The 25,971-nt window shown below is 46.1% G+C and overlaps 2 protein-coding genes and 1 pseudogene across 16 annotated transcripts in view; all 3 read left to right on the forward strand.

Annotated features, from left to right (window-relative positions):
- Mical3 (microtubule associated monooxygenase, calponin and LIM domain containing 3) overlaps window positions 1-4,037 on the forward strand; it is a 210,628-nt gene extending 206,591 nt beyond the window's left edge. For all 15 annotated transcript variants that reach the window (XM_076853912.1, XM_076853916.1, XM_076853914.1 and 12 more), the window contains 3 exons: window positions 252-351; window positions 488-561; window positions 652-4,037. In XM_076853912.1, the coding sequence (XP_076710027.1) occupies window positions 252-351; window positions 488-561; window positions 652-836 (359 nt within the window). In that variant the 3' untranslated portion in view covers window positions 837-4,037. The remainder of the gene's footprint in view (window positions 1-251; window positions 352-487; window positions 562-651) is intronic.
- Window positions 4,038-21,624: 17,587 nt separating this feature from the next.
- Window positions 21,625-22,357, forward strand: LOC143398269 (C->U-editing enzyme APOBEC-1 pseudogene; annotated as a pseudogene).
- Window positions 22,358-23,773: 1,416 nt separating this feature from the next.
- The window catches only part of Bid (BH3 interacting domain death agonist), a 36,083-nt gene continuing 33,885 nt past the window's right edge, over window positions 23,774-25,971 (forward strand). The window contains exon 1 of the mRNA XM_076852530.1: window positions 23,774-23,860. The gene's annotated coding sequence lies outside the window, so the exon portion shown is untranslated. The remainder of the gene's footprint in view (window positions 23,861-25,971) is intronic.

Consider the following 25,971-nt stretch of genomic DNA (forward strand, 5'->3'; position numbering starts at 1 on the left):
ACTGAACAGAACAGACAAAAAGCATAGGCTCCATTAGGCCCTGGGGTCTGCACAATGCAGGGGCCTATCATTATCTGCCCCCCACCCCCCACCCCCAAGGCTGTAGGCAAACTTTGGACCTGGCTTGGGAGTGTTCCGGCAGCATCTTGCTCGGCTCTCTTTGCACATTTGCCCCAGTGTGATGATTCCTGTGGGCCAGGGGAGACCAAGATACCCTCCCTTGCTGCCTGACACACAGTCTTTTTCGGCAGGCATGGGCAAGAAGGATGACCCTAAGCTGATGCAAGAGTGGTTCAAGCTGGTGCAAGAAAAAAATGCCATGGTGCGCTATGAGTCGGAGCTGATGATTTTGTGAGTAGTCTGAGATTTGGGGGCCTATCCATGAGGGAACATAGGCACTGGGTCTGTCATAGATATACCAATCCTAACTTGGTGGGGTGAGTAGTTGCCCCCCAAGTCATTGTCTCTGTCTCCTTCCCCATCTCAGTGCCCGAGAGTTAGAGCTGGAAGATCGGCAGAGCCGACTACAGCAGGAACTGCGGGAGCGGATGGCAGTGGAAGGTAAGTGGGTGAGGGGAGATGCACAGGGGAAGGCTGGTATGGGCTTCCACCTCCTAAGCCACACACCTTGTGACTTTGGCTACTCCTCAGATCACCTGAAGACCGAGGAGGAGTTGTCAGAGGAGAAGAAGATCCTGAACGAGATGTTGGAAGTTGTGGAGCAGAGAGACTCTCTAGTGGCCCTGCTGGAGGAGCAGCGGCTCCGGGAAAAAGAGGAGGACAAGGACCTGGAGGCAGCCATGCTGTCAAAGGGTTTCAGCCTGAACTGGTCCTGAGTTTGTGCCCATTACACTGCTTGGAATGTCAGCATCCACCTGGCTATGTTCTCCCAAACCACCTGGATCTAAGGTCCAAGGAAGCCTGGCACTTCCTGGGAGTTTGCATTCAGCCACCCACATGCTCATGTGCTATGGTGAAACCCCAGGTGATGATGATTATCTGAGATGACTCCACCTCCTGAGAAGAGGCCCACCTGGACTTCCCACTCAAGAAAGAGGAGCAGAGCAAGAGATGTATGATGCAGTGGGGGAACCCCGCACAGTCCCTGAGGACCTGTTGCCTGGTGCCCCTTCCTTCCGCCAGCATGTTTGGTAAGAGAAGGGAGCTGCTCCTTCTCTTCAAAGACACCGCCACTACAGAGAGCACCCCACAGAACGGGGCAGCTGCCTTCTTCATGCTCCCTGAAGCACCACCAAAGAAAGAAAAAAACACCCCACAAGCAAGATGTGGATAGAGTATGGGAGAGGGGCAATGACCGGTCAGGGCAGTGACCGCCCCAGCATTGCAGGGGAAGCTGAGGGATAGGCAGGCTCTGAGTTCATTATGCAAATTATGAGAATGCAAGAGGGGTCTGTCCCCAGCCCCCACACAACACACTGGACTCCGAGTGGCCAAATGCCCCAGGCCTCTCTCTGGCTGAGGCCCGAAGCCCATGGATTGCTGCATTTTGCTTTTAGTTCACAACCATTTTGACACTGGAAAGTACTAACTTTGGGGACGGGGGGACCCTCCACATCAAGCCCCCCATTGACAGACAGGCATTGTCACAATTCAGCGCTTCACAGTGGGGCAAGAGATTCCCTTCTTCCTTGGTGTTTTTTCCTGTGTTTGCACATTGAAATGAAGCTGAGGACCTGGCAAGATGCTCAGCCACTTCAGATCTTTTTTGTCAATTAACTTATTTTTTTAATACTTGAAAAGAAGCAACTTCATTTTTATATCTTTACTAGAGACACTGATCACCTGCCACCTACATGTAGGGGTAACAGAGGTCTGCTAAGTCCTACACAGCCTGATTCAAAACTGACTGAACGCTTGTTATATGCATCTATTTATTAGCCTTCTTCGTAGTGTTACTGATCTGGTTGGCATCAGGGAGCAGCTTGAGACCCTCTGGGTCCTTGCTCACAGCTTTCTATCCCCCTGTAACTGTGTCCAGCCCTCTCCTCCTCCACCGGCACCCTGCTCTTGCTGTGGCACTGGACTTTAACATCAGGACCATTAACTTGTCAAGGATACATTTCAGCACTGTCAGCAGCCATGCTGAAAGGCAAAGATGCCAGCCGGTCTCTCGCTGTTGGAATGTTGGCTCTGTAGACCCATTGTTTTCTCAATCTTGGTGCCAGGGTTTACGTCCCTCCACGCATAAGTTAAAGAAGATTTGGGGATAAGCCCTCTTCTAGCTGGCTGAGAGGGTGTCCAGTGGCTCCTGTGATCTGTCTGGCTGATAGGAATTCCCTCAGCCTAGCTGAAGGTCCAGCCAGACAGGAAAACATGTGCTGCTGCCGGTATCAACATTTAGGCTGGTCTCTCACCGACAGGCAACTCCAGCCCTGTCTTCCCTCCCCTGAATTAGAATCTTCTTGAGGTGGTAAGGGCTAATAAGTACCATGTAACTAGCTCTACAAGTCAAACTGTTCATTTTTCATGGTTCAACCAGAGAATGGGTGTGTACAACTCATCAAGCCACTGACTAAGAAGGTCAAGGGCTGGGGAGTGCTTGCCTATCAAAAGAATTAGCACATGGTCATCCCGGGGATGATTCCATCAGTGCCAGGCCAGTCTCGAAGGGGCTCTGCAGCTGACTCCTTGTGGGAAGGGCTGGTGTAGAATGAATAGGCCTGGCAATTCTTCAAATGTCCGTGGGGCAGGACAGGCCAAGGGTCCATACTGATCTTGGACTTCCCATGGGAACCACACTGTGCCTCAACTCGAACATTCATTCTAACTACAATGGAGCAAAGAATCTGTCCTATTCTTCAGTTTCTCTAAAAGCTGCCATCTTTCTCCTGTGGAAATCCAGATGTGCTGCTAGCAACCATCACAACTCTGACTTCTTCACTTCCTGGTTTCTAGTGAGGCAACATCTCCATTTTTATTCTCTGTTCCTAAAAATGGGGAGGAGGGTGTTCTAGATTCCATCTTCACACCCCAATCTTCCAGTAAAATTGAACTTGGGACAAGACTGTCATTGCCTTTGTGGCCTTTTACTAACCCTCTCTCTTGAATGCCACCACAACAGTCAAGCCCCAGCAGAGCTGCCTCTGTCCCTGTCACTCCTGCTAAATCCAGAACTAGTAATTGGTTTCCAAAGTGACTCAAAAGGGATGTGGCAGTAGAGCTGTGCTTCAAATGGCCTCGTGCAGCAGAAACACCAGGTTCTCTTTTGCCTCTTGCTGCTGCCCAGTCCTAGCCAACTTTGGCATCACTTCATCCTTCAAAGCACATGCTGCTCCTATTGTCACTCAAAAGGGGGCTAAAGATGGCAGAGAAGCCTCAACCAGCCTGTAAGATGCCCCCCAGTTTTCTATTCCTGACAGTGTTAAGGCTTCAGGTTCTCATAGAGCACTTTAAAAAATAAAAATAAAAAAATTTTTAAAAAGCTCCCAGTTTGTAACCACTAGTTTGCAGTTGATTTTAGTGATCTGGTGACTTGCTACATGAAATGTTTTCCACTCTGGAAATGCATGCAGCTCCAAGCAGATTTTCTTCCCAAGAATTAAGTCTTCCCTTGAAGGCAGGGAAGCAGGGTATATATACATGCAGACACACACAAAATGTCGGAGTTTATTTGAATAAACCTATACAAGTTTATGTATAGTTGGGGATCCATGTTCAGCATCCCTGGTGGGCAGAAGACAGCCCCTAACTCCCAAGTTTGAGGCTGGCCAGCAACTGTGTGTTGGATTCCAACCCCGTTAATGTCTATGGACCTTTGCCCCCAGCAGCCACTCTAAAGCTGATTTTGACCAGCAATGATAGACTATTCTTAACACTTTCAAAGGAGAAGAATTTTTTCAATGGAGCAGAAAGGAGGAAAGAGTTAAAACAAATTCACAAGTTGAGGGTGTAGCTCAGTGGTAGAGTATGCGCTTAGCATGCACAAGGCCCTGGGTTCCATCCCCAGCACTGCCAAGAAAAAAAAAAATGTTAAAAGGTGGTAATATCTGACCCACAAAGGGAAATGGACTGTTTTATGCGCAATAAAAGTTTTTAAAATAAAGTGTATTTCTTGAGTCATTTTAGTGTACTTGGCAATGAGCCAGGATACATTTTCATATCACTACCTGCCTTTTTAGATAGGTGATATCTGTGTGAATCATATCTAGTGTATATATGGGTGTGTATAGGGTTATTTAATGAATACAACTTCTTTAGCCTGGTGCAGTGGCACACAATCTGTAAACCCAGCAACTTGGGAGACTGAGGCAGGAGGATCACAAGTTTAAAGCTAGCCTCTGCAACTTAGCGAGACTCTAAGCAATTTAGTGAGACCCTGTCTCAAAATAAAAAATAGAGGGGCTGGGATTGTAGCTCAGTGGTAGAGCATTCATTTAGCATGTGTGAGGCCCTGGGTTCGATCCTCAGCACCACATAAAAACAAATAAATAAAGATGTTGTGTCCAGTTAAAATAAATAAATAAAGATTAAAAAAATAAAAAATAGAAAGAACTGAGGATGTATCCACCTGTAATCTCAGCTACCCAGGAGGCTAAGGCAGGAGGATTGCAAATTTGAGGCCAGCTTGGGCAACTAAGTGAGACTATTTCAAAATCAAAAAGCACGCCTGTAATCCCAGTGACTCTGGAGACTGAGACAGGATGATTACAAACATAAGACCAACCTCAGCAACTTGGTAAGGCCCTAAGGACTTAGTGAGACCCTGTTTCAAATTAAAACATTAAAAAAGGCTGGGGAGGGGCTGGGGTTGTGGCTCAGTGGTAGAGCGCTTGCCTAGCATGCTTGAGGCACTTGGTTTGATCCTGGGCACCACATAAAAACAAACAAATAATAAATAAAGGTATTGTGACCATCTACAACTAAAAAAAAAAAAAAAGGTTGGGGATGCTGGGGAATGTGGCTCATAGGCTAAGCAACCCTGGGCTCAATTTCTAGTAACCCCCCCTCCAAAAAAAAAATAGAGCTGGGACTGTAACTTAGTGGAAGAGTGCTCTTGGGTTCAATTTCCAATGCTGAAAATGACAACAAAAACAATGCCAGAAAATAACAACAAAAAGATTTTGTCCTACTCTCCTACCTACCATGCCCACCATTGTCCTGGCCAGGACCCTTTTCCTTCTGGAGTAGCTGGAACGCTCTGGCTGCACCTTCCATTGCAGTGACTGACTCAAACTGGTTCCAAGTCTGCAAAGTTCAGTTTCATGTTCCTGTTGCTGGTCTGTCCCTTTCTGCTGCTTCCTTACTTCTTAGAAAGGAGCCATGATCATGAACTCAGAGATACTACTATTCACTGACAGATCAATATATCACAGATAGGGTAAATGGCACTGAAAGGTGCCTTGGAGGACTCTCAGAGAACAGAGGGAAAAGAGCTGGTCAGCACTTTTCCTTTTGTTCTCTTGTGGATGATTCCAGGCCAAAAGGTGATGTCAACCCCTTCTGGGACTTTATGCACTGAATGAACTTGGGGATATTGAAACATGTGAATGATTTGAGCTTGAAGACTACAAATCTCAAGCCCCTGGGCTCCCTGGTCAGCTGGAAGGAAGGCTGCCAGGAACCTAGGATTGCTTAGACTTTGAGAATCTCTATTTCAAAGAATATGCTTTCCTACAAGATGCTACTGAGGCTCAGTTATAAAGGGCAGATTTTTACCTAATGTGGGTGTTTGCCTCAGATAGTGTCTCAAGTGACAACCTGAAGCAGAATATGAAGAACAAAGAAAAGGACAAACACACACACATTTTGTGTGTGTGTGTTTGTGTATGTGGTACTGGGGATTGAACCCCCAGTGGATAAAATCTTATAACCGGCTCAAGTGGGAATATATGATGGCCTTCGACTCCTGACAGGAAAGATAATCATGGCCCAAGTAGAGTTGATGGGCACCTGGTCCCTGTCATCTATTGTTTCCAGAGGGGTTCTCTGGACCAGAGCACCCAAAAGCAGGATTTGAGGACAATTGATGGCATCACCTGATGGCAGGAAATGGCGATTTTGTTTAAGGTAGGCCACTGGGGCAACCTTAGAAGTCCCCCCCCTCTCCTCCCAACAAACTGCCAGAGCTGATAGTTCCAAAACCTCTCCTGAACCCCGAATCTTCTCAGAGTCCCTTCCTAGGAATCACATTCAAAAGTGGAAAAGAGAGAATGTGCCATCTCATTTCACTTCATAAGCTGGCCAGACTGGTCCTCTTAAGAATACCCTCTTCTGTGTCACCCACTCAGATCATCCTCCCTGGTAATATCAAGTGAAGACTAAGAAACCAACCTCCATGGCCTGCTAAGCCAGGGAGCCAGTTAGACCAGGACCTAGAGCCACATAGCTCTTCCGTTAAGGCTCCCAGACAGTGTCACACAGCTAAGCTTCACCAGGTAGTGATTTGGGGGCAGCTCCTCCTTTTATTTCCTACTCTTAAGGTCTTTTTACAGGTGGGGCTCAAAAGGAATTGGAATTTCAGCTATTGTAGGTAAGTTACATGTGCCACTTGCTCTGCCCAACAAGCCATCTGCTACCCAGACCAGTGTGAGAAGGAGACTGTCTCCATGATGTGTGTGTGCTTTTCAGGCCCCCGTAGGATTTCTGAATCAAAATGGACAGCTGATTCTGAAGTATGGATTTCAACCTTTGGTTTCAACCAAGGGTGGGCCAGCTATGGAGATGGCCCAGGCCTCAAAACTAGGCAGTATCTGAGTTGAGGATCTCCCTGCAAAAATAAATAATGGGCCTGACAAAACTACAGGTTGCTTTGAATGGTCTCCATAGTGGGCAGTTATGGTATACTCCAAACCTAGAGAGAAGGTCCTTTATAAGTGGTGTGGAGCTGCCAAGTTCAGCTGCTGTGAAATGAGAACAAGGTTGTTGGTGTCCTTGCCCAGCCAAGAGAGAGTAGTAGGGAGTGTGCATCAGTGAATGTGGGGTTAACATTCATGTGTAACCCTCACCCTGCTGCTTCTCCTGATTTCATCCTTAGGCACATCACTTTAAACTAGTCAATGCCTCTCTTTCTCTCTAAGGTGGGACTGTACCAATCTGCAGGATCCATGGGAGGACAATAGCTCAAAGGGTTTGAGTCAAGCCTGTGTAGATGCACATAGCTCTCTCATACTGGTCACTGGTGTGCATCTTGGAGAAGGGGTCATAAACCTCCAGGTAAACTGAGTGTTGACCAGATAGTTCCAAGGTCATTTCCTAGCTATCTTGTGAGCCAACATAATTATGCACTCATTTTTTATTTTAAGTGTTAGACCAAATCCTCTGTCTATTCTCACACACTCATCAGGTTAATATAAGTAAGCTGTATGCTTCCAGAACATTTATATTGGCCTCCACCCTCCCTGACCCTGAAGCCAGTTCCATCAGATCTGCTGTCCCAGCAAAACAGCTCCAGAACATGCCATGGGGACGTCCTCCACAAAGCCATTGTCAAGTATAAGAGATTTTCCAGGTAAAGGTTAGAGCGTGAGGGTGCTGAGCAGGAGCCAAAGGAATGAGGGTCTCGTATACACAGGTGATTGGTCCAGCAGGCAATGAAAGAAGCAGGAGAGAGCCCTTTTAAACATGGAAGGTGTGGGCTCCCAGCCTGTCTTCAGGTCTCTCTCCAACAGTCCAGATGCCATGTCTCTCTCCTTGGGAAAAAATAAAAAGGATGCAGTAGCAGCTGACAACCAATATCTTCCTCCCAGCTGCATTTCATTTTATTTAACTATTTTTAAAAATGTTTTTGAAAAATAAAATATTTTTTACAAATGTTATCAGGGCCAGATCACTGAATGCCAGCTTCATATTGTGATTGAAAACATTTCTAGCACCAGTAATAAAGGTTTCCAGCTTTCGACAAGTTGTTCTTATCCTGGGCTGGGGGTGAAGCTCAGTGGTAGAGCACTTGCCTAGCAGGCGCGAGGCCCTGGGTTCCATCCCCAGCATCAGAAGAAAATAAAAGAAATTGTCCTTAACCCAACCCATGAAAATCTGGGGGAAAAGGAAGGTCAGGTCAAGGAGTGTGGGCCTAAGACTCCCACTTCCTGGGCTGACTGCCAACGCAATGTTGTTCAGTCATGGACCTGAGCCCTCACTCCATGAGTTACTGGGAACAACCAGCGGAAGAGTTGCCCCCATTTCTCCCTCATTTTTGGTCCTGCAGCACTGTCCTTGGGCTGTGACAGCACTTGGTCATTCAACCACCTCAGCAAGCAGGTGAGAGTCAGCAGAACCTCAGTTCCTGAGTAGTGGCTGCCCCAAATGTTTCCTCCCAGCTACCCAACAGGGCCTTAGCCTTGTCCCTGGGAGGCAGCCTGGGGCCTTCTAGAATTCTCTTAAAGAAAGATATTGTGCAGAAGCATTGAGAACAGACAAGTTTTCTCAAACACTGTACCTGAGAAGAATGGGTAAAGGAGAAAATTTCATGTTGCAATAATTTTGCAGTAATTTAAATACAAAATATGTCCCAGCCAGTGTATGTGAAATCATTCCAGAGAAGAGATCCACTCCCCTGGAGCAGGACATCCCCACCAATCCTGCTCATGATCTTTGGAGTTGTTCTGTTGGGAGGAAAGAGGGAAATGTGGTCATTTTTCCTTTGATTTGCATTGACTTGTTTGCATTCCTCATGTGGCCAAAAACTGAAATAAAGTTAATCATTATTTTTTCCCTTCTGTATGGAAAAGGATAATTTCTCCCTTTAACAAGCAAAGTTACACCCTTGAGGAGCTGGGATGTGCTCATAAAACTGGAGCTCCAGGGATGGCTTCCCGACTTGAGGCCTCAACATGGAACTACCTACCTACTAGGCGAGGGGCTGATTCCCACGAAGTAAGGAGAGCTATCCCCTCTGCACCCCCCACAAGTTCCTGTGATGTCTTCCCCTCCCACAGACCTCCAAGGGTTATTTGTTTGTTTATTGTGATGGCAAGAATGTCACTGCCAACTAGTAAGACTTTTCCTTCCTGTCCTTCCCTTGGCATTTGTTTATCTTTTTTTAAATTTTTAAATTTTTTTTTTAATTTTTAGTTGTAGATGGGCACAATGCCTTTATTTATTTATTTTTATGTGGTGCTGAGGATCCAACCTAGTACCTCACACATGCTAGGCAAGCACTCCACCACTGAGCTACAACCCAAGTCCCTCTGTTTATCTTTTTTTAATATTTATTTTTTAATTATAGGTGGACACAATGTCTTTGTTTTACTTTTTGTGGTGCTGAGGATCAAACCCAGTGCTTTACACATGCTAGGCGAGTACTCTACCTCTGAGCCACAATCCCAGCCCCTGTTTATCTTTTTATATTCATGTGTGTGTGGTACTTGGGATGCAACCTAGGGCCTTACACATGCAAGGCAAGCACCTTACCACTAAGCTGCATCCCCACCCCCACCTTTTTTCTTTCTTTCTTTTTCTTTTCTTCTTTTCTTCTTTTTTTTTTTTTTTTTTTTTTTTTTTTTGAGACAGGGTCTCACTAATCTGTGAAGCTGGACTTGAATTTGTAATCCTTCTATTTCAGCCTCCCAAAGTAGCTGGGATCACAGGCATGCACCACCATGCTCAGCTACTACATTATTATACATATTACTATATATCTTGACAAAATATGGTAGGCAGAAAAATTCTCTTCTTTCCCAGAATTTCTATGAACATTTCCTAATGCTTTTTCATCACTGTCATTAGGGGATTATAGCTAAAGCTAACCATTTTCATATAGGAGGGTACTCTGCTATAGGGAAACAGGATAGAAGGGGTCTGACATACAATAGAAAGACATATGGTAGCGGCTGGCTGTGTATCTCAGTGGTAGAGCTCTTTCCTTGCATGTGCCAGGTTCTGGTGTCCATCCCCAACATTGTTTAAAAAAAAAAAGCTCAAGAACCTGACTGTGTGATCATGGATGAAAAATGAGGAATCTGCCTATTTCGAGTCAGAACTGTAATAAGGACATTAATGAACTGACCCGGGATAAGGCCTCAACAAACAGAAGAATTTGGATGGTCCCGAATAGAGTGCAGCCACCAGGGCCCTTTGGAATCCTGAAAGATGAAAAAGGGCCTATTCTCATCCAGGTATGTCCTAACCACCTTGCCCGCCCAGCCCAACCAGCCACAGGGAAGTTGTGCTTTCCTGCTCCTACCATGTCTAGATTGAGAAAAGGATGAAGAACAACAGTTGGAGGCAACAGAACAATTTCCACCCCCCAGACCACTCATCCCAGCCCCCAGACTTCCCTCCCCAACTTCTCTCCAAAGAGCTCTCCAGGGACCCAGGGGGAGAACTGGAGAAAGCATTGACAGCAGGAGCTAGGCAAACTCTATGGCAACAGAGGATGCTAAACAGCCTCTGCCAGCTGAGTTTAGGACTGTAACCCTATATTTGGCAACTGAGGAGCACTTAGGCATAAATATATGTGGTCAAATCTTCAGGTTTCAAAATTCCAAGTGGCCTTAACTTTGAGAGCTGAACAAGGAATTTAGCCAGGGAAGGGAGCCAGTGGCCACTGTATACTATTGAAGCTGGTTTCTCTACACTGGGAAAAGTGTCTGCAGTACCTCTTCCAAGAAGCCCTGAGGGTATCCTTGGTCCCATAGGTTCTGAGTGGTCCCTTATACCTCTCTAAAGATGAACCCATGAGTCTTCTCTTCCCCTCCCCAAGAATAAAATTCTTTACTGGAGGTCACTCGACCAAGAAATGAAATGAGCATTGGGCCAGGAATCTGTTCTAACATCTGGCCCAGTTTGGCCACTACCTGATTGGCTGATCTCAGGCATGGTTCTCCAAACCTATTTTCTACCCTTGAAATAGTGAAAATAACATTTACATCTCTGCCCCATAAAGTGGGGATGAAAAGGGACCATCAATGTGGTCTGAATTTTGAGGGGTACTGTGGTTGCTGAGTCATACAGTCATATGCCAGCCACCAGAGCCAAACATGGGTATCCCCTCCCTGTAGGCTGCCCCAGGATCTGCCCCCACCAAGGGACCTGCAACAGGAACCAGCATCAGCTGCTCAAGTTTGGTTTCCAGGAAATTTATGATAACATCTGGATCTCAGTGCAGTTTATAGGAAAGACAGGAAGTCATGGTGTTGGGTTGGATGTGGGGAAAATCCGGCACAGGACAGAAGGTGATAGAATCTTCATGTAGGGAAGGCACACATCTCCTGGCCTTGATAACAAATCCTGTCACAGCCTCTGCTTTGCATGAGGCTACAGGAATGGGAGAAACACAGCCCCTCATTCAAGGGACAGAGTCCCACTCTTGCACCCACTCACCCTGACACATGGCATTCATCACCTGTGCACCTTAGAACATAATTCTGTATATAGTGACTTGCCCCCTCTTTCTTACCATCCCTCACTCTAATAATTGGCATAGAGCACATTTAAGCCAGTTATAGCCACCCCAAGCCAGGCCCTCCCACTCCCTTCCCTTTACAAATAGGATTCTGCCAATAATCCAAAGGACTGACTTCAGTAAGGGTAGGGACAAGATGAAGGATGGCAGATAGCACAGAACTCATGACTAGGTCATTCCTGGGGGCCAAATACTGGAGGGCCTATCTCTTTGGCAGAGTCAATCCCACTCCCCCCTGGGAAAGTTGCTTGCCCCTACTATGGCCTGTCTGAGCCATAGCCAGATTCTGGAAAGGTCTTTGCCTTCCAGAGCTTCTTTGCCTTAGAAGTTAGCCCTCTAAAATGACTCTGCTTTACTTCCTTGAAAGGAGCCTTACTATCTATCAGCTATGATTTCTGGCCCAAATAGAATAGCCCAAGAGGAAGGACTGCTGAAGGTAATTTTGGAAATCCCAGACTGGTCTGCTAGCTCAGTGCAGATGCTGAGTCACACAGGGCAGAGCCAGCTTCCAACAGCTTCCCCAGGGCCACACCCACCTTCCTACTTGGTAGCTTACAGAATGGGACTGGGCAGACTGCCCCTCCTTCCAGTCCACTCAGACAGCTCAGATGTATAGTGCTAGACATTACTTTTATCCCAGACCCTGTTCCTGAATCTCACCATCTCTTTCCTCTCCTCCATCAGGATTTGTTTGCCTTTCTTCTCAAGAGAGTTCTACTTTCCAAAACTCACCTATCCTTCAAGGTCCAGGGTTAGACAGAGTGGTGGGAAAGTACCTTGGAGGTTGGGGAGCTGGCTCAACCAGCCAACCATTAAGGGATCCTGCCCCTACAGGCTGCACCCAGCCTCCTCCTAGGGGCAGGATAATCATCCCTTCCTCTCACCCACTTCTTCCCCTGCCTCAGGCACATTTCCTTCAGCCCTTTTCAGGCCACCCAGACTGGCCTTCTTAGACAGCAGGCACCTTACCCTCATTGTTTCCTGTAGACCCATGGTAAGAGACACTGGCCTGACTCTTCCTTTGAATCCTTTTGGATCTGTTTTGGATATGATGGGGACCAGAGGGGGAGCTCTGGGAGGCTTACTATTTGAGTCTTGGAGAGTGCTGTGGTCTTTAGAAATGAGCCACCATCCTTCTGCTCTCTGCAACTTTGATGTTGGCTGAGAGAGCCGTTGGGGGCCCAGCCCCCTGCCCTAAGACCTTGTAATAGTGAGCAGCTATGGAGATCTAAATGTAGGCAGTGCTCTGCACATGGCCCTGTATCTCTTCTGTCCCCTCGGCCCCCAGATGGTATATATGCATCTCCATTTTGCCACCCTGGATCTTGGGCAGAGATTGGCTGTCAGTTTCCTTCTCAGAGGTTAGAAGATGGAAGTGGCCAGGATAGAGAAAGCCTTAATTCCACAGATCAGAGGTCAGTTCAGTCTTAGGAGGAAGCAGTTGAGGGCTTGGAATAGAAAGGGGTGTAAGGAGATGGGCACTGGGAGGTGGGGCCTCCAGAGCCCCACCCCATCTGGATTTGTCTCTGGGGAGGTCAGAGGCCCCACAGCAGGCCTCTCCACATGCAGTTTGCAGGGACAAGATATATAAAAGCAAGAGAGATAATGGACTCGTTCACAGCCTGAAACAATATTCCAGCCCTGGGGCCAATTGTGAACAAGTCAACCCTGTCCCTGACTTCTTAGAACTCAGCCAACTAGCCAATGGAGTTCTGCTTCCTCCCTTCTTTTTTTCTCAGATTAGCATTGCGATTAGAGGTCTTCTCTGTCCAACCCAGCTTTTTCCTCTCTTCTTTCTCAGATATCACCTCCCTCCAACTTTTTCTCAAAGTCTGTTTACCAGAGGATACAAATGGCTACTTTTTTTTTCCAAGATCTTTTTTTTTTAATATTTTTATTTTTTAGTATTTGGCAGACACAACATCTTTGTTTGTATGTGGTACTGAGGATCGAACCCGGGTTGCACGCATGCCAGGCAAGCGTGCTACCGCTTGAGCCACATCCCCAGCCCTTCCAAGATCTTTTTCTTCTTCTTTTCCTTTTTTTTTTTTCTTTTGTTTTTCTGTACTGGGTATTGAATCCAAGGGTACTTCACCACTGAGTTACACATTCCCAGTCCTTTTTAACTTTTTTTATTTTTGAGACAGGGTGTTACTAAGTTGCTAAAGCCAGCCTTGAACTTGGTAACCTCCTGCCTCAGCCTCTGGAGAAACTGGGATGACAGGCATATGTGACATGCCCAGCTATAATAAAGCTACTTCTATGCTGAAGTAGCTCTACCACTGAGCTACATCCCCAATTACTTTTTTTATTTTTAAACAAGGAGCATGTTATTGTAAGAAGAAAGGTAACAAAGTAACAGACTTCTCCCAGAAGCAGGGGAATCAATAGGAAAGTACTGATTTGTTCTTTTCATGGGCTTTGGCCTGTAAGGGTCTGGCGAAGCGTCAGAGAGAGAGACCACCAAGAGACTGCTCATGCAATTGCAGAAGGGGATTTATTGGGGATCCATTCCAGCGTGCTGGGGCTCCCGGCCCACTCAAGAAGGGAGAGCAGCCAAGAGCCCCAGGAAGGGGTTGAGCAGCGCTTAAGTACACTTTTTGAGGAGGGCGGGGGCTTTGCATACATCGGAACAAATCATCATGAGGCGCGGGAAAATTGAACAACAATTCTTAGACATGATTAGTACGTTCATTGGTGGGAACAGGTTGGGCGAGGGTGATTGGTCACTCCTAAGCGGGGTACACATTCAAACTGATTGGTTTTGGGGTCTGAATGCCTACGTGCCAGGCTACACAGGGTCCTAGGTTATTAAACAGAGAGTCAGGGGGAATATTTACTGGGCAGTTTGGGTATTGTCCTAACAGCTACAGGAATTTCAGGTTTTTGGGGGTAACAGAGGAACTTAACAATACCTGGTCCTTTACTTTTTAACTCAGGCCTTGCAGCTTAGAAACTTTACAATGCCCGGTCTTTTACACTTTAACTTTTACACTTTAACTTCAATTTCTTTTACCCTTACAGGCCCTTCCTCCTCTTTCTATCTTCTCCCCTTCCACACTCTCCTTATTATCACTCACTGGTACCCTATGTCCATGCATCTTAATCTTTCTGTTGGACCTCCCCAACGCTCATATCCATAAGCACTTTTGTGAGCTAGGCCGTTGACCTCATTGGGAGACCCTTTTTACTCTATCTGTCCAGACTTGGACCTGCCTTCATCATTCACCATTCTGCCCTGGCTGCCCATGCAGTTCTAAATCTCCCTCACTTCAGCCTCCTGATTAGCTTGGAACTACAGGCCAACATCACCACACAAGGTTCAAAGCCTATGTTCTCAGCTCAAGCACTTCACTGTTAAAACTGAATCCACACCAGACGTGTGTGGTCTGTTAAAACTGAATCCACTGTTAAAACTGAATCCACACCAGAACCTTCACTTCAATGGCAACTTTGTCTGGTAATACAAGGTGTGGCCCAAATCTAAGCACCCATCCCTCTGGTAAGTTAGGCTGTCTCTTCCCCTCCATGCTCCCTAACAGGGAGCATGTTAAGAGGTGTGTGCTAAAGTACACTTAACCACTGTTTCTGGATTTTCTGTTCCTGTGTTGACTGAGGGTAGAGGCCCAGTTCGGTGACTTAATAAATGCATGATATTGTCCCAGTCTTTTTATTTTTTATTTAGAAACAAGGTCTCACTAAGTTGCCTAGTCTGGCCTTGACTTGGAATCCTCCTTCCTCAGCCCTCCAAGGTGTGCTGGGATTACAGCACATGCAACATGAAACCCAAAGCACTTTTGTACAAATATGTTACCCATTGCTTACCACAGAAATGCAAAAACAAAAACATGGTAAGGTTTTTTTTGTTTTGTTTTGTTGTTTGGTGCTGGGGATGGCACCCAGGGCCTCATGCATAGCAGGCAAATGCTCTATCACTGACATATACCCCCCAGTCTCCTGAGATATTACTTCTTAACTGGCCTAGTAAAAATTAGAAAATTAGATCATGCCAAGCACTGATGAAGATGGAGAAAAATAAGACCATCAAGCCTTATTGTGGCAACATAGATGGAGTTCAACTGCTGGGGAGAGTGGCTGGTCTTACCTGCTCAGGTCCATCTCATGTCGGTAGTTCTGTTCCTGGCCGTCTGTTCCTAGATATCTCTCTAAAGAAATTCTCATTCAAGCTCCTAGTCCATGTTTGAGAATATTTATCTGAGAGTTATTTGTCACAACAGAAAGTTGAAGGTAATCTTGGGTTCCATACTTTGGGGAACAGATGTGTTAAATGTGGAAGATGCCCACAGTGAAGCACTCTGAGGCACTAGAAAGTAATGTATGTAGCAACATAGAGGAATGTTACAAACAGTGCTGAAAGAAGAAAAAAATGATATCAAACATATTAATAGATGCCTTTGAGAAAATACCAGGTTATATACAAATAAACGATATGTGATGTGCAGGATGGTTCATCTTCCTCTCTGTTTCCACATGAAATTGTGCATCTTCCACAAACCAGTTTCCAGCCCTGAGTTTCCCTCTTTCCTTCCCCCCACCTTTCTTTTTTGTACCAGGAATTGAACTCAGGGGCGCTTAACTACTGAGCCACATCCACAGCCCTATTTTGTATTTTTTCTAGAGATAGGGTCTCACTGAGTTGCTTAGCACCTCACTTTTTGCTGAGACTGGCTTTGAACTCATTATCCTCCTGCCTCAGCCTCCCAAGATGCTGGATTACAGGCATGCACCCCCACGCCTGGCCTTTTTGTTTGTTGTGGTGGTGGTGGTGGTGGTGGTGATACTGGGTATTGAACCCAGGGACATTACCACTGAACTACGTCCTCAGTTCTTTTTATTTTTTATTTTGAAATAAAGTCTTGCTAAATGCGCAGGCTGGCTTTGAACTTGCAATCCTCCTTCCTGAGACCTCCAAAGTGCTGGGATTACAGGCACATGTGCCCCATCTGAGTTATTTTCCTCACACAAGGACCAGACATCTGGATGTCCATATTCTCAGCTCCCCACACTCAACCTTGAACATGAAAGACCATAAACAGGGACTCCAAACAGAGCTGTCACCAAGTCCCTATGCTTTACCCACCTTACCACAACCTGTGTCTGTTGCAGATGTCACACTGGGAAAGGCTAGGCCTTGGTTCTTTCTTCCTAGAAGCTAGGTCTGTAGTGAGAACTGCCCTGAGGCTCCAGGCCTGAGCCTAGGTCATAGCCAACTGCAGGAGAGTGGCGCTGGGACTCCCCAAGCTCCAACACTATCTGGAGATCCCATAGGTTGAGGGTTCAGGCTTCCAGACTCTCACCCTACCACTTTAGATGTCAATCACAAGCTCAGAGTGGTTTATCTGTGTTGGAGACAGCTGTAGACTGGGGTTCCCACACCCCCTCCTTGGGTTTTAGTGACTCAGAACTCAAGGAAGTACTTATTTACATTTACTGGTTTATCGTAAGGATATTGCAAAGAAAACTGGGGTTAATACCAGATGAAGAGGTACACAGGGCAAGGTACAGAGGAGGGACAGAGCCGTCTCTGTACCTTCTTCAGGTACACCACCCTGCAAGAACCTCCATGTGTTCAGTTATTGGAAGCTCTCTGAATCCTGTTCATTTTGATTTTATGGAGACTTCATTACATAGGCTTGTATGATTAAATCATTGACTATTGGCAATCAATTCAACCTTCAGCCCTAAACTTGGGAGATGGGACTGAAAGCCCCAAACCTCTAATACTGCCTTGAGTCTTTCTGGTGACCACCTCCACCCTGAAATCACCTAGGGACTACAGCCTATAGGCAGGCATCTCATTAGCATTCAAGATACTTATCAGTTTGGAAATTCCAAGGATTTTAAGAGTTCAATGTCAGGAAATGGGCAAAGACCAAATGTACACAGTATTTCACAACATCATAGGGCACAGGGGTAGGATTTGACCTTAGAGAGGGTGCACACCACATAGGACTTTGTAGGCTACTGAAAAGACAATGACTTTTATTCTATCATAGAGAATTTAAAAAGTAGAGTGACAAGTCAGGCATGGTGAATGCCTACAATTCCAGCTGAGGCTGAGCAGAAGGACCACAAGTTTGATGCCAGCCTGGACAAATTAGCAAGACATTATTTCAAAAATTAAAAACGGGCTAGGAAAATATAACTCAGGGGTAGAGTGCTTGTCCAGAATATGCAAAAATGAAACAAGAATATACAGCAAGGTCGTGGGTTCAATCCCCAAAACTCCAAGAACAAAAATTTAAAAGCGTTAAAAAGTGGAGTGACAGGAGCTGGGTGATAGTGAAACTCAATGGTAGAACTCTTGCCTACCATATGCAAGGCCCTGGGTTGATCCTCAGAACAGCAAAACAAAACAAAACAAAAACATAAAGCGCTGGTGGCGCAAACCTGTACTCCCAGCGGCTCAGGAGGCTGAATCAGGAGGATCACGAGTTCAAAGCCAGCCTTAACAACAGTGAGGTGCTAAGCAACTCATTGAGACTTTGTCCCTAAATAAAATACAAAACAGGGCTGGGGATATGGCTCACTGGTCGAATGCCCTGAGTTCAATTCCCAATAACCCCCAAACAAACAAAAAACATAAAGCAACATAATCTGACCTCTTATAAAAAGAGAAAGAATGGGGGCTGGGGATGTGGCTCAAGCAGTAGCACGCTCACCTGGCATGTATGCGGCCCGGGTTCGATCCTCAGCACCACATACAAAGATGTTGTGTCCGCCGAAAACTGAAAAATAAATATTTAAAAAAAAAAGAAAAAGAGAAAGAATGTAGGGAACAAAAATATAAGGAGACCTGGCCAGGCGTGGTGGCACACAGCTGTAATCCTAGTAGCTAGGGAGGCTGAGGCAGGAGGATACAAGTTCAAAGCCAGCCTTAACAAAAGTAAGGCACTAAGCAACTCAGTGAGACCCTGTCTCTAAATAAAAAATACTAAGTTCAATCCCTAGTACCAAAAAAAAAAAAGAGAGAGAGAGAGAGAGAGGGTGGGGGTACCTATTAGGAAGTCATTGCAACAATCCAGGAGGGAGAGAGAGGATGGTGGCTTGGTGGCAGAGGTAACATAGCAGGTGTGCCAAAAGGAGGCTATGGAGCAACTTGGTCCATATACTGGTAGGAGCACAAAATGGCATCGCCATTTTGGGAAACCAGCACTGTTTAATGAAAATATCCCAGTCAGGCATGATGGTATATGCCTGTAACTCCAGCTGCTGTGAAGGCTGAAGCAGTTGAAAAGGAAATTTGAGGCCAGCATGGGTAATTTTGTGAAACCTTATTTCAAAATAAGAAATAAAAAGGGCTGGGGATGTTACTCAGTGGTAGTGATAGACCCAACCTGATCTTTTCTTAAAATTGGGAGCCATCTCGCCACAAAGCCATGAAAAGCTAATTTTGGCTTTACTATAAATTACTGCAAATTCTGAACCTGCTTTGAATGCCTGCCCGTGCCTTGAACTCACCCATGCCTGGCTCTCTGACCAGATAACAGCCCTCTCTGAAACTTTAGTGACGCCTCACAAATCTTGGCCTTTCCTGGCCAGATAACTACCCTCTCTGAGGCTCTAATGACCTTCATAAATTCTGATGTTGGGGCCAGCAAAAATGTAAACTACCATTTGTGTTACGCTAGTCAGAGTTCTGTTATCTGTAACCCCCCTTTGTATAACTTTCTGGTCTATAAAGCTGGGCTGCAGGAAAGCTGTGGGTGCTGTCTTGTTCCCGGTTTTGGGAGGGAGAGGCAGCCCGGCCGGTCAAAATAATAAACTTGCTTTAATTTGATTTTAATTGGAGTCAGTGGTCTTTTCTTGTGTCCTTGTCTAACAGTAGAGCACCCCTGAGTTCAATTCCCTGTACTGAAATAAATTAAATATCTCCCAGCTCTATGACCCAGCAGTTCCAACTCCTAGGTGTCTTACTCAAGACAAGTGAAAGCCTATGTTCACAAAAAGAATTTGTACAGAGTGATCGCGGTAGTGCTAGCCATACCAACTATATCTGGGAACATTAGGGTTGGTGAGCAGCATGTTCTTATGGAGACTTTCCACAATAGCCTGGAGCTGTATTTCACAGTACAGGAGGTCATGTTTGTCATGATGGCCCTCAGTCTCTAAACAAAAAGAAATTATGTTAGGGGGCTGGGATTGTGGCTCAGTGGTCGAGCATTCGTTCGCCTAGCGCTGGCGGGACCCAGGTTTGATCCTCAGCACTACATAAAAATAAAGGCATTGTGTTGTGTCCATCTGCACCTAAAAAATAAATATTAAAAATTATGAAAAAAAAAAAAGAAATTGTGTTAGGCGCCATAATGTACACTTGTAATCCCAGCAACTGGGGAGGCTGGGGTAGGAAGATCTGGAGTTCAAAGCCAGCTTCAGCAACTTAGCAAGGCCCTAAGCAACTTAGTGATATGTTGTCTCAAAAAATAAAATAATGGGGTTGGGGTTGTGGCTCAACCGTAGCGCGCTTGAGGCACTGGGTTCGATTCTCAGCACCACATGCAAATAAGTGAAAATAAAAGTCCATCAACAATTTTTAAAAATATTTTAATTAATTAATTAATTAAAATGGGCTGGGGGATGTGGCTCAGTGGTTAAGCACCCCTGGGTTCAAGTCCCAGTACCAAAGGGTGGTGGGGAGAGAGGGGGAGAGAGAGAGAAATTACATTCTGAGCCCTATTTTTTTTTTGTGTGTGTGGTACTGGGGATTGAACCCAGGGCCTTGTGCACAGGAGGTGAGCACTGTACTAAATGAGCTATAGCCTCAGCCTAACCCCCCATTTTAAAAAAAAAAATATATTTTTAGTTGTAGATGGACACAATACCTTTATTTTATTTATTTTTATGTGGTGCTGAGGATCAAACCAGTGCCTCACACATGCAAGGCAAATGCTTTACCACTGAGCTACAACTCCAGCCCCAGAGCCCTATTTTAGAGGGCAGAGGAGTATGCAATTTATCATTCAAAGTTCAACAACTGGAAGTGATGAGAGGAATAAGAGGAGAGTTGAATAGTATTGAGACTGCAAGAATTACTAGTTATATGCATTTGTTAGAAATTAAACTTCTAACAAGAGTATGCAGTGAAGGCCCGAGGACAACTACTGGAGCATAATTCAGTCTGGGTGGTCCACATATGGTATTAGTAATGTACTTACAGGCCTAGACCTTGGGCCAGAAGTCATTTTTAGCTTATGTGTACTGGTATACCAGGTGCAGAACAAAGGTGCCTGTCACTCTACCTTTCTTCTTTTGAGGACACAGTGTTGAGCTGGGATCACTAATAAAATCATTTGTTCTGTGAGCTCAGACATCCTAATGAGTATTATCCCTTCACACCAGCACCTGGGGAGGAAATGAATGTATTTGAATAAACCTGCTTTCATTCAACATTCCTAGATTGTCTCTTTGACACTTCAGTCAATTAAAACTGCACACAAAATCCAGAAGCTTCATTAAAGTTAAGTGATAAAAAGGAATAGGGCTGGGGATGTGGCTCAAGCGGTAGCACATTCGCCTGGCATGCGCGGGGTGCTGGGTTCGATTCTCAGCACCACATAAAAATAAAATAAAGATGTGTTTCCACCAAAAACTAAAAAATAAATATTAAAAAATTCTCTCTCTCTCTAAAAAAAAGGGGGGGGGATAGGCATGTGGCTCAGTGGTAGCGCCGTTTGTCTACCATGTGTGAGGCCCTGTTTGGGCGGGGGGAAGACTTTCATAAATTTAAGCCATAAAGTTGGGCTCTTTTTTTTTAATATTTATTTTTTAGTTATAGGTGGACACAATACCTTTATTTTTATGTGGTGCTGAGGATTGAACCCAGTGCCTCACGCATGCCAGGCGAGCACTCTACCTTTGAGCCACAACCCAGCCCTAAAGTTGGACTCTTAATGTGAAAATTGTGTGCTTCATCCTTTCTTTGTGTAACTGTAAAATTAATCTCTTTTTTTGCTTTGACTTCCAGGAACCTCGCAGATAACCCCATTCAAAATATTGTTATTTAGGTCCCACCTCAGAGGCCATGCTTCTTTCCCTGCCATTTTTTAGCTTTTGGCTTCCTGTTAACTGTAGCCATGGGCCATACATTTCAATTTCACTGGAGCATGACTTTCTCCAGTTTTGGGGCATAGACAAGTTGCCTTCACCCCACACATTCCAACCTGTGCCTTTTATCTTGAAGAAAATTTTCCAAGATCGAGAGGCAGCAGCAACCACTGGGGTCTCCCAAGATTTTATGCTACATGAAGGAGCTGGGTGTCCGTGAGAATGTGCTTCGACTTCTCTCAGACCAAGGTCCTTCAACTGGTGATGACACTCTGAGGAGGAGAATTGAACCCTGGGAATTTGAAGTCATCTTTGACCCCAGAGAACTTCACAAAGAGAACTGTCTGCTTTACAAAATCAAGTGGGGCACAAGCCACAAGATCTAGCGAAACTCTGGCAAAAACACCACCAATGTTGAAGTGAATTTTATAGAAAAATTTACTGCAGAAAGACATTTTTGCCCATCCATCAGCTGTTCGATCACCTGGTTCTTGTTCTGGAGTCCTTGTTGGGAATGTTCCAAGGCTATCAGAATTTTTGAGTCAACATCCTAATATGACTCTGGTTATTTATATAGTACAGTGTTTTCAGCACATGGATCAGCAAAACCAGCAAGGACTTAAGGACCTCATTAACAGTGGTGTAACTGTCCAGATTATGACAGACTCAGAGTATTGTTACTGTTGAAGAAATTTCACCAACTACCCACTAAAGAAGAAACTCACTGGCCAAAATATTCTCTTGATGGGCCATGCACTGGCTCTCCACTGCATCATTCTAAGTCTTTACCTTGCTTAAAGATTTCCAGAAGATGTCAAAATCAGCTTACATTTTTCATCCTTACTCTTCAAAATTGCTATTACCAGACAATTCCACCCAATATCCTTTTAGCTACAGGGCTGATAACAGCCTTCTGTGACTTGGAGATGAATAGAATGATTCCTGTATGTACTGTTTTAAGAACAAGCAATGGTGACACACCAAGAAGTGAGTACCATTAAGAATCTAGAAATTGGGGCTGGGTATGAAGCTTAGTGGCAGAGCACTTACTTGGCATATACAAGGCTCTGGGATTGATCTGCAGCACTGGAGAAAAAAAAGAGAAGAATACAGAAATGTTCAGAAGCAGCATTATCATGAATTGTTTAACTTCCTGCCATATTCCAAATTACCCTAAAACTTCATATCTTTTGTTTTAAACTTTGTATCTTAAAGCAATAAATATTTATTATCACAAAATATTGTTACTTATTCTTCTTTTAAAAATATTATTTTTTAGTTGTAGTTGAACATAATACCTTCATTTTATTTATTTATATTTTTATGTGGTGCTGAGGATCAAACCCAGAACCTCGCACGTGCTAGGGGAGCACTCTACCATTGAGTCACAGTCACAGCCCCTTGTTATTTATTCTTTAATTATGTGGATATGCAATTCTGAAAAAGAATCAAATTGCAGCCTAAATTTAACAAATTAGTTCATTACATAATTCTTACTATAATAGTTTTTATTCCTTGTGAAATGAATATCTCAAAAATTTTCAGAAAAGTTGAAAAAACATAAAGGCAAAGAAGAAAACCTATGGGATTTTATTATCCCTATGTAACCATGTGTTTTTCTTCTTTTCATTCTTTTTTTTTTTTTCCAAATTCAGTTTCTATTCCTGTGTTCCCCGGTCTGATACAGCAACTTTCTTGGTTCTATTTGCTTCCTCATTCTTTTCAGAAACTTTTTTGTTTATTTCTGTTTCTCTTTTGTTGGCATTACACGTAGTTGTTCTTTGGCCACACCACAGTCCTGTCCCAGCAGTGGGAACTATCTGGACAACGGGACTGGCAAGTGGCTGGACTAGATTATCTGCACCCCACAGGGCTTTGCATCTTTTCCTTTCTCCCTGGTTCCTTGAGAACTGAGAACTGCCACCCCAGAGGTTATCTCAAAATAGCCTGGGAGGACTCCGAAAGCAGTTCCTCACCAAAAGCCTTAAGAATTGTCCTGGCAACGCTGGAGTAAGTGGCCAAATTTGACAGCTATAACAATTGTTTGAAGGTGCCAACCCTGACAAGAGATGAGTGAAGCCAATGTCATTTTCATTGCTACCAATTTTTGTACCGGGCCAGAATCAGGCCGTGGCAGCCCTTGTGGCGGGACAGAATCCCGGATTTGGAGACCTCCCCAGCCGGCTCCGGGATTCCCCTTTCTCGCTCACTCCCAGCCTGGCCGGTGTTCAGTTTCCCCAGAGGCAGGCGGGAGGCGGGAAGCTGGAGGCGCGTCGGAGGCGGGGCGGCGCGGTCGGAGGCGGGGCGCCGCGTGAGGGCGCGAGGGACGGAAGCTGGTCATCCGGCCCGCGTCCGGGCTCTCTCCGTGCGCTTTGGGGATTTGCCTTGGTGCGGACGCGCCCTGCGCCCGAATTCCTGCGCGGCGTCTGGGTGGTGAGTATGCCTTGGCTCTTGGGCGCCCGGCCCTGTGTTCCCCGGCCCGGCGCCATCTAAGGGGTCTCCACCGAGCTCAGGTTGGGGCACGCCGCCCGCGTTCTCCTCGTCTCGGTCTCGGGCTGTCTGCGCTTTGGGTCGGAACCAGGGGAGGGCTGGAGAGACGCACGCCTCAAAGTGTTTCCCGGAGCACTCCGCCGCCCTGCGCCTGGCGTCGGGTGAGAGCCCCCAGCCCGGACGTGGGTCCGCCCCGCCGCCAACCTGGTTTCTGCCCAGCCCCTTCGTGGGCGGCCCGCACACGCGGGAGCGCGTCCCCTGTAGCCCGCCCGCCTCGCAGCAGGGGTCCTGGACAAGGTAGCGGAACCCCATGTTCTCATCTGTGGCCCAATGGCCCTCCCTTTGGGCGGCGGTACTGGCTTTGTTGTCTTCTCTTCACGTGGACGCCGGCGGGGCGGGCGGGCCGCGCCCCTCACCCGCAGGTGCTTGAGAGAGCGGGGAGAAGCGAGGCCAGAGACATCTCCGCCAGGGTTCCGTGGACTGTTCAGCCCCGGCCATCTCTAGAGATGAGAAAGCTAACAGGAAGGACAGGCTCTTGCCTCACACCTGCTCTGTGGCAGATCCGGAACCCCAGCACAGATGCAGACGGTACTCCAGTCCAGGGCACTTCCCCTATACTTGCTGGTGCCTCAGAGTTCAGAGTTCCATGGCTCCACAAACGTGGCGGGAGTGGCAGCCCACAGGGCCGCTTGGAAACCCCAGAGAGTCCTGAAACTCTCACCCACCAAGTAGCTGGGCTAGCAAGGGTTTATTCATTCATTCAACAAATATGAATGTGCAGCTGGTGCTGGGGTCAGGATAGGACCAGAGATGGCCGTGAGGGGATAGACTGAGGAACACAGGGAAGGGCTCTGTAGCTCTGCCCCTTCTTGGCCGGGATTAGCTTTCATGTGGCAGACCTGGGGATACATCCCAGAGCCCCTGACTTATTTCATGGCTACACTTGACCAATCTTCTGAAACATCTTCAAAGCCAGTAGTAGCTCAGCTGACCTGCTATGGAAGAGAGCTAGTGGAAGCTGCAAAAAAGATATGGTTTTTCCACATTCCATCTCCACCTGGTCAGGGCACTTGGCAGGCTCTGAGATGGGGAGGGCTTCCTGCGCTGGGGCTTTGCCATCTTGGGACAGACCCTGAAGACTGCCTGACATCCCCTGGGAGTTAGCCATGATTGTGCCTGGAAGAGAATGTGGTCTGACAGCCAGGGGTAAATAGGAGAGAGAGCGAGCACCAAACTATAGTGAGGGGGGCCTTCTTGGGAAGATGACACATGCCAAGCCTTACCTGCAGCTAAGTGTGTCCTTGCCTCTTCTGTCCCTCCTGACCAGGGATGGAATGAGAGTAGGGTCAGCACTTAATAGCTGAAGTTTAAAAGCAGCCATCTTGGCCTGGGGTTGTGGCTCAGTGGTAGAGCACTTGCCTAGCATGTGTGAGGCACTGGGTTTGATCCTTAGCACCACATAAAAAAATAAAGTTGTAAAATCTAAAAAAAAAAAAAAGAAAGAAAAGAGCAGGCATCTCACTTGGGATTGTTTTCCTGAGGAACAAAGTGCTGCCTCAGGAATGGAGACCTAAGACTGCGGGGACATATTTCTATAATTGATCTGCAGTAGGATAGGACTGGCAAAGAAGGCCAGACTACTGGGGCTCTCTGAAGGATGAATAAGGGCATGGTTTTTCCACAGGAGTCCAGGCTGTGCAAGGAATGCCTGGGGAGGAACACTTATTTGCAAATGAGTATAAATGGGCCTTGCAAGGAGCCCCAGCCACACCCAGGCCTTTGGACTTTGAAGGAAGGATGAGGACCAGGAGGAGGATGGAGGTTTGATGATAGAGCCTTCTAGGCTAGCATTCTCAGCCTTGTGAAAGGCAATGAATGATATTCCCTTTTGTCCTCTTTCTAGCAAGGTGGAGGGGTTGGTGACCAAATGGGAGTCTGTAACCATCAGTTTTCAAGGACAGGCAGCCTTCTTACTCAGGGACTGAGTGAATCATGGTGGTAATACCAAGAGTGCTGGCTCTGAAGTCAATCTGCAAGGAGCCAGGATGTAGAAC

The sequence above is a fragment of the Callospermophilus lateralis genome, chromosome 4 (assembly GCF_048772815.1).
Source record: "Callospermophilus lateralis isolate mCalLat2 chromosome 4, mCalLat2.hap1, whole genome shotgun sequence".
Taxonomy (NCBI): Eukaryota; Metazoa; Chordata; class Mammalia; order Rodentia; family Sciuridae; genus Callospermophilus; species Callospermophilus lateralis.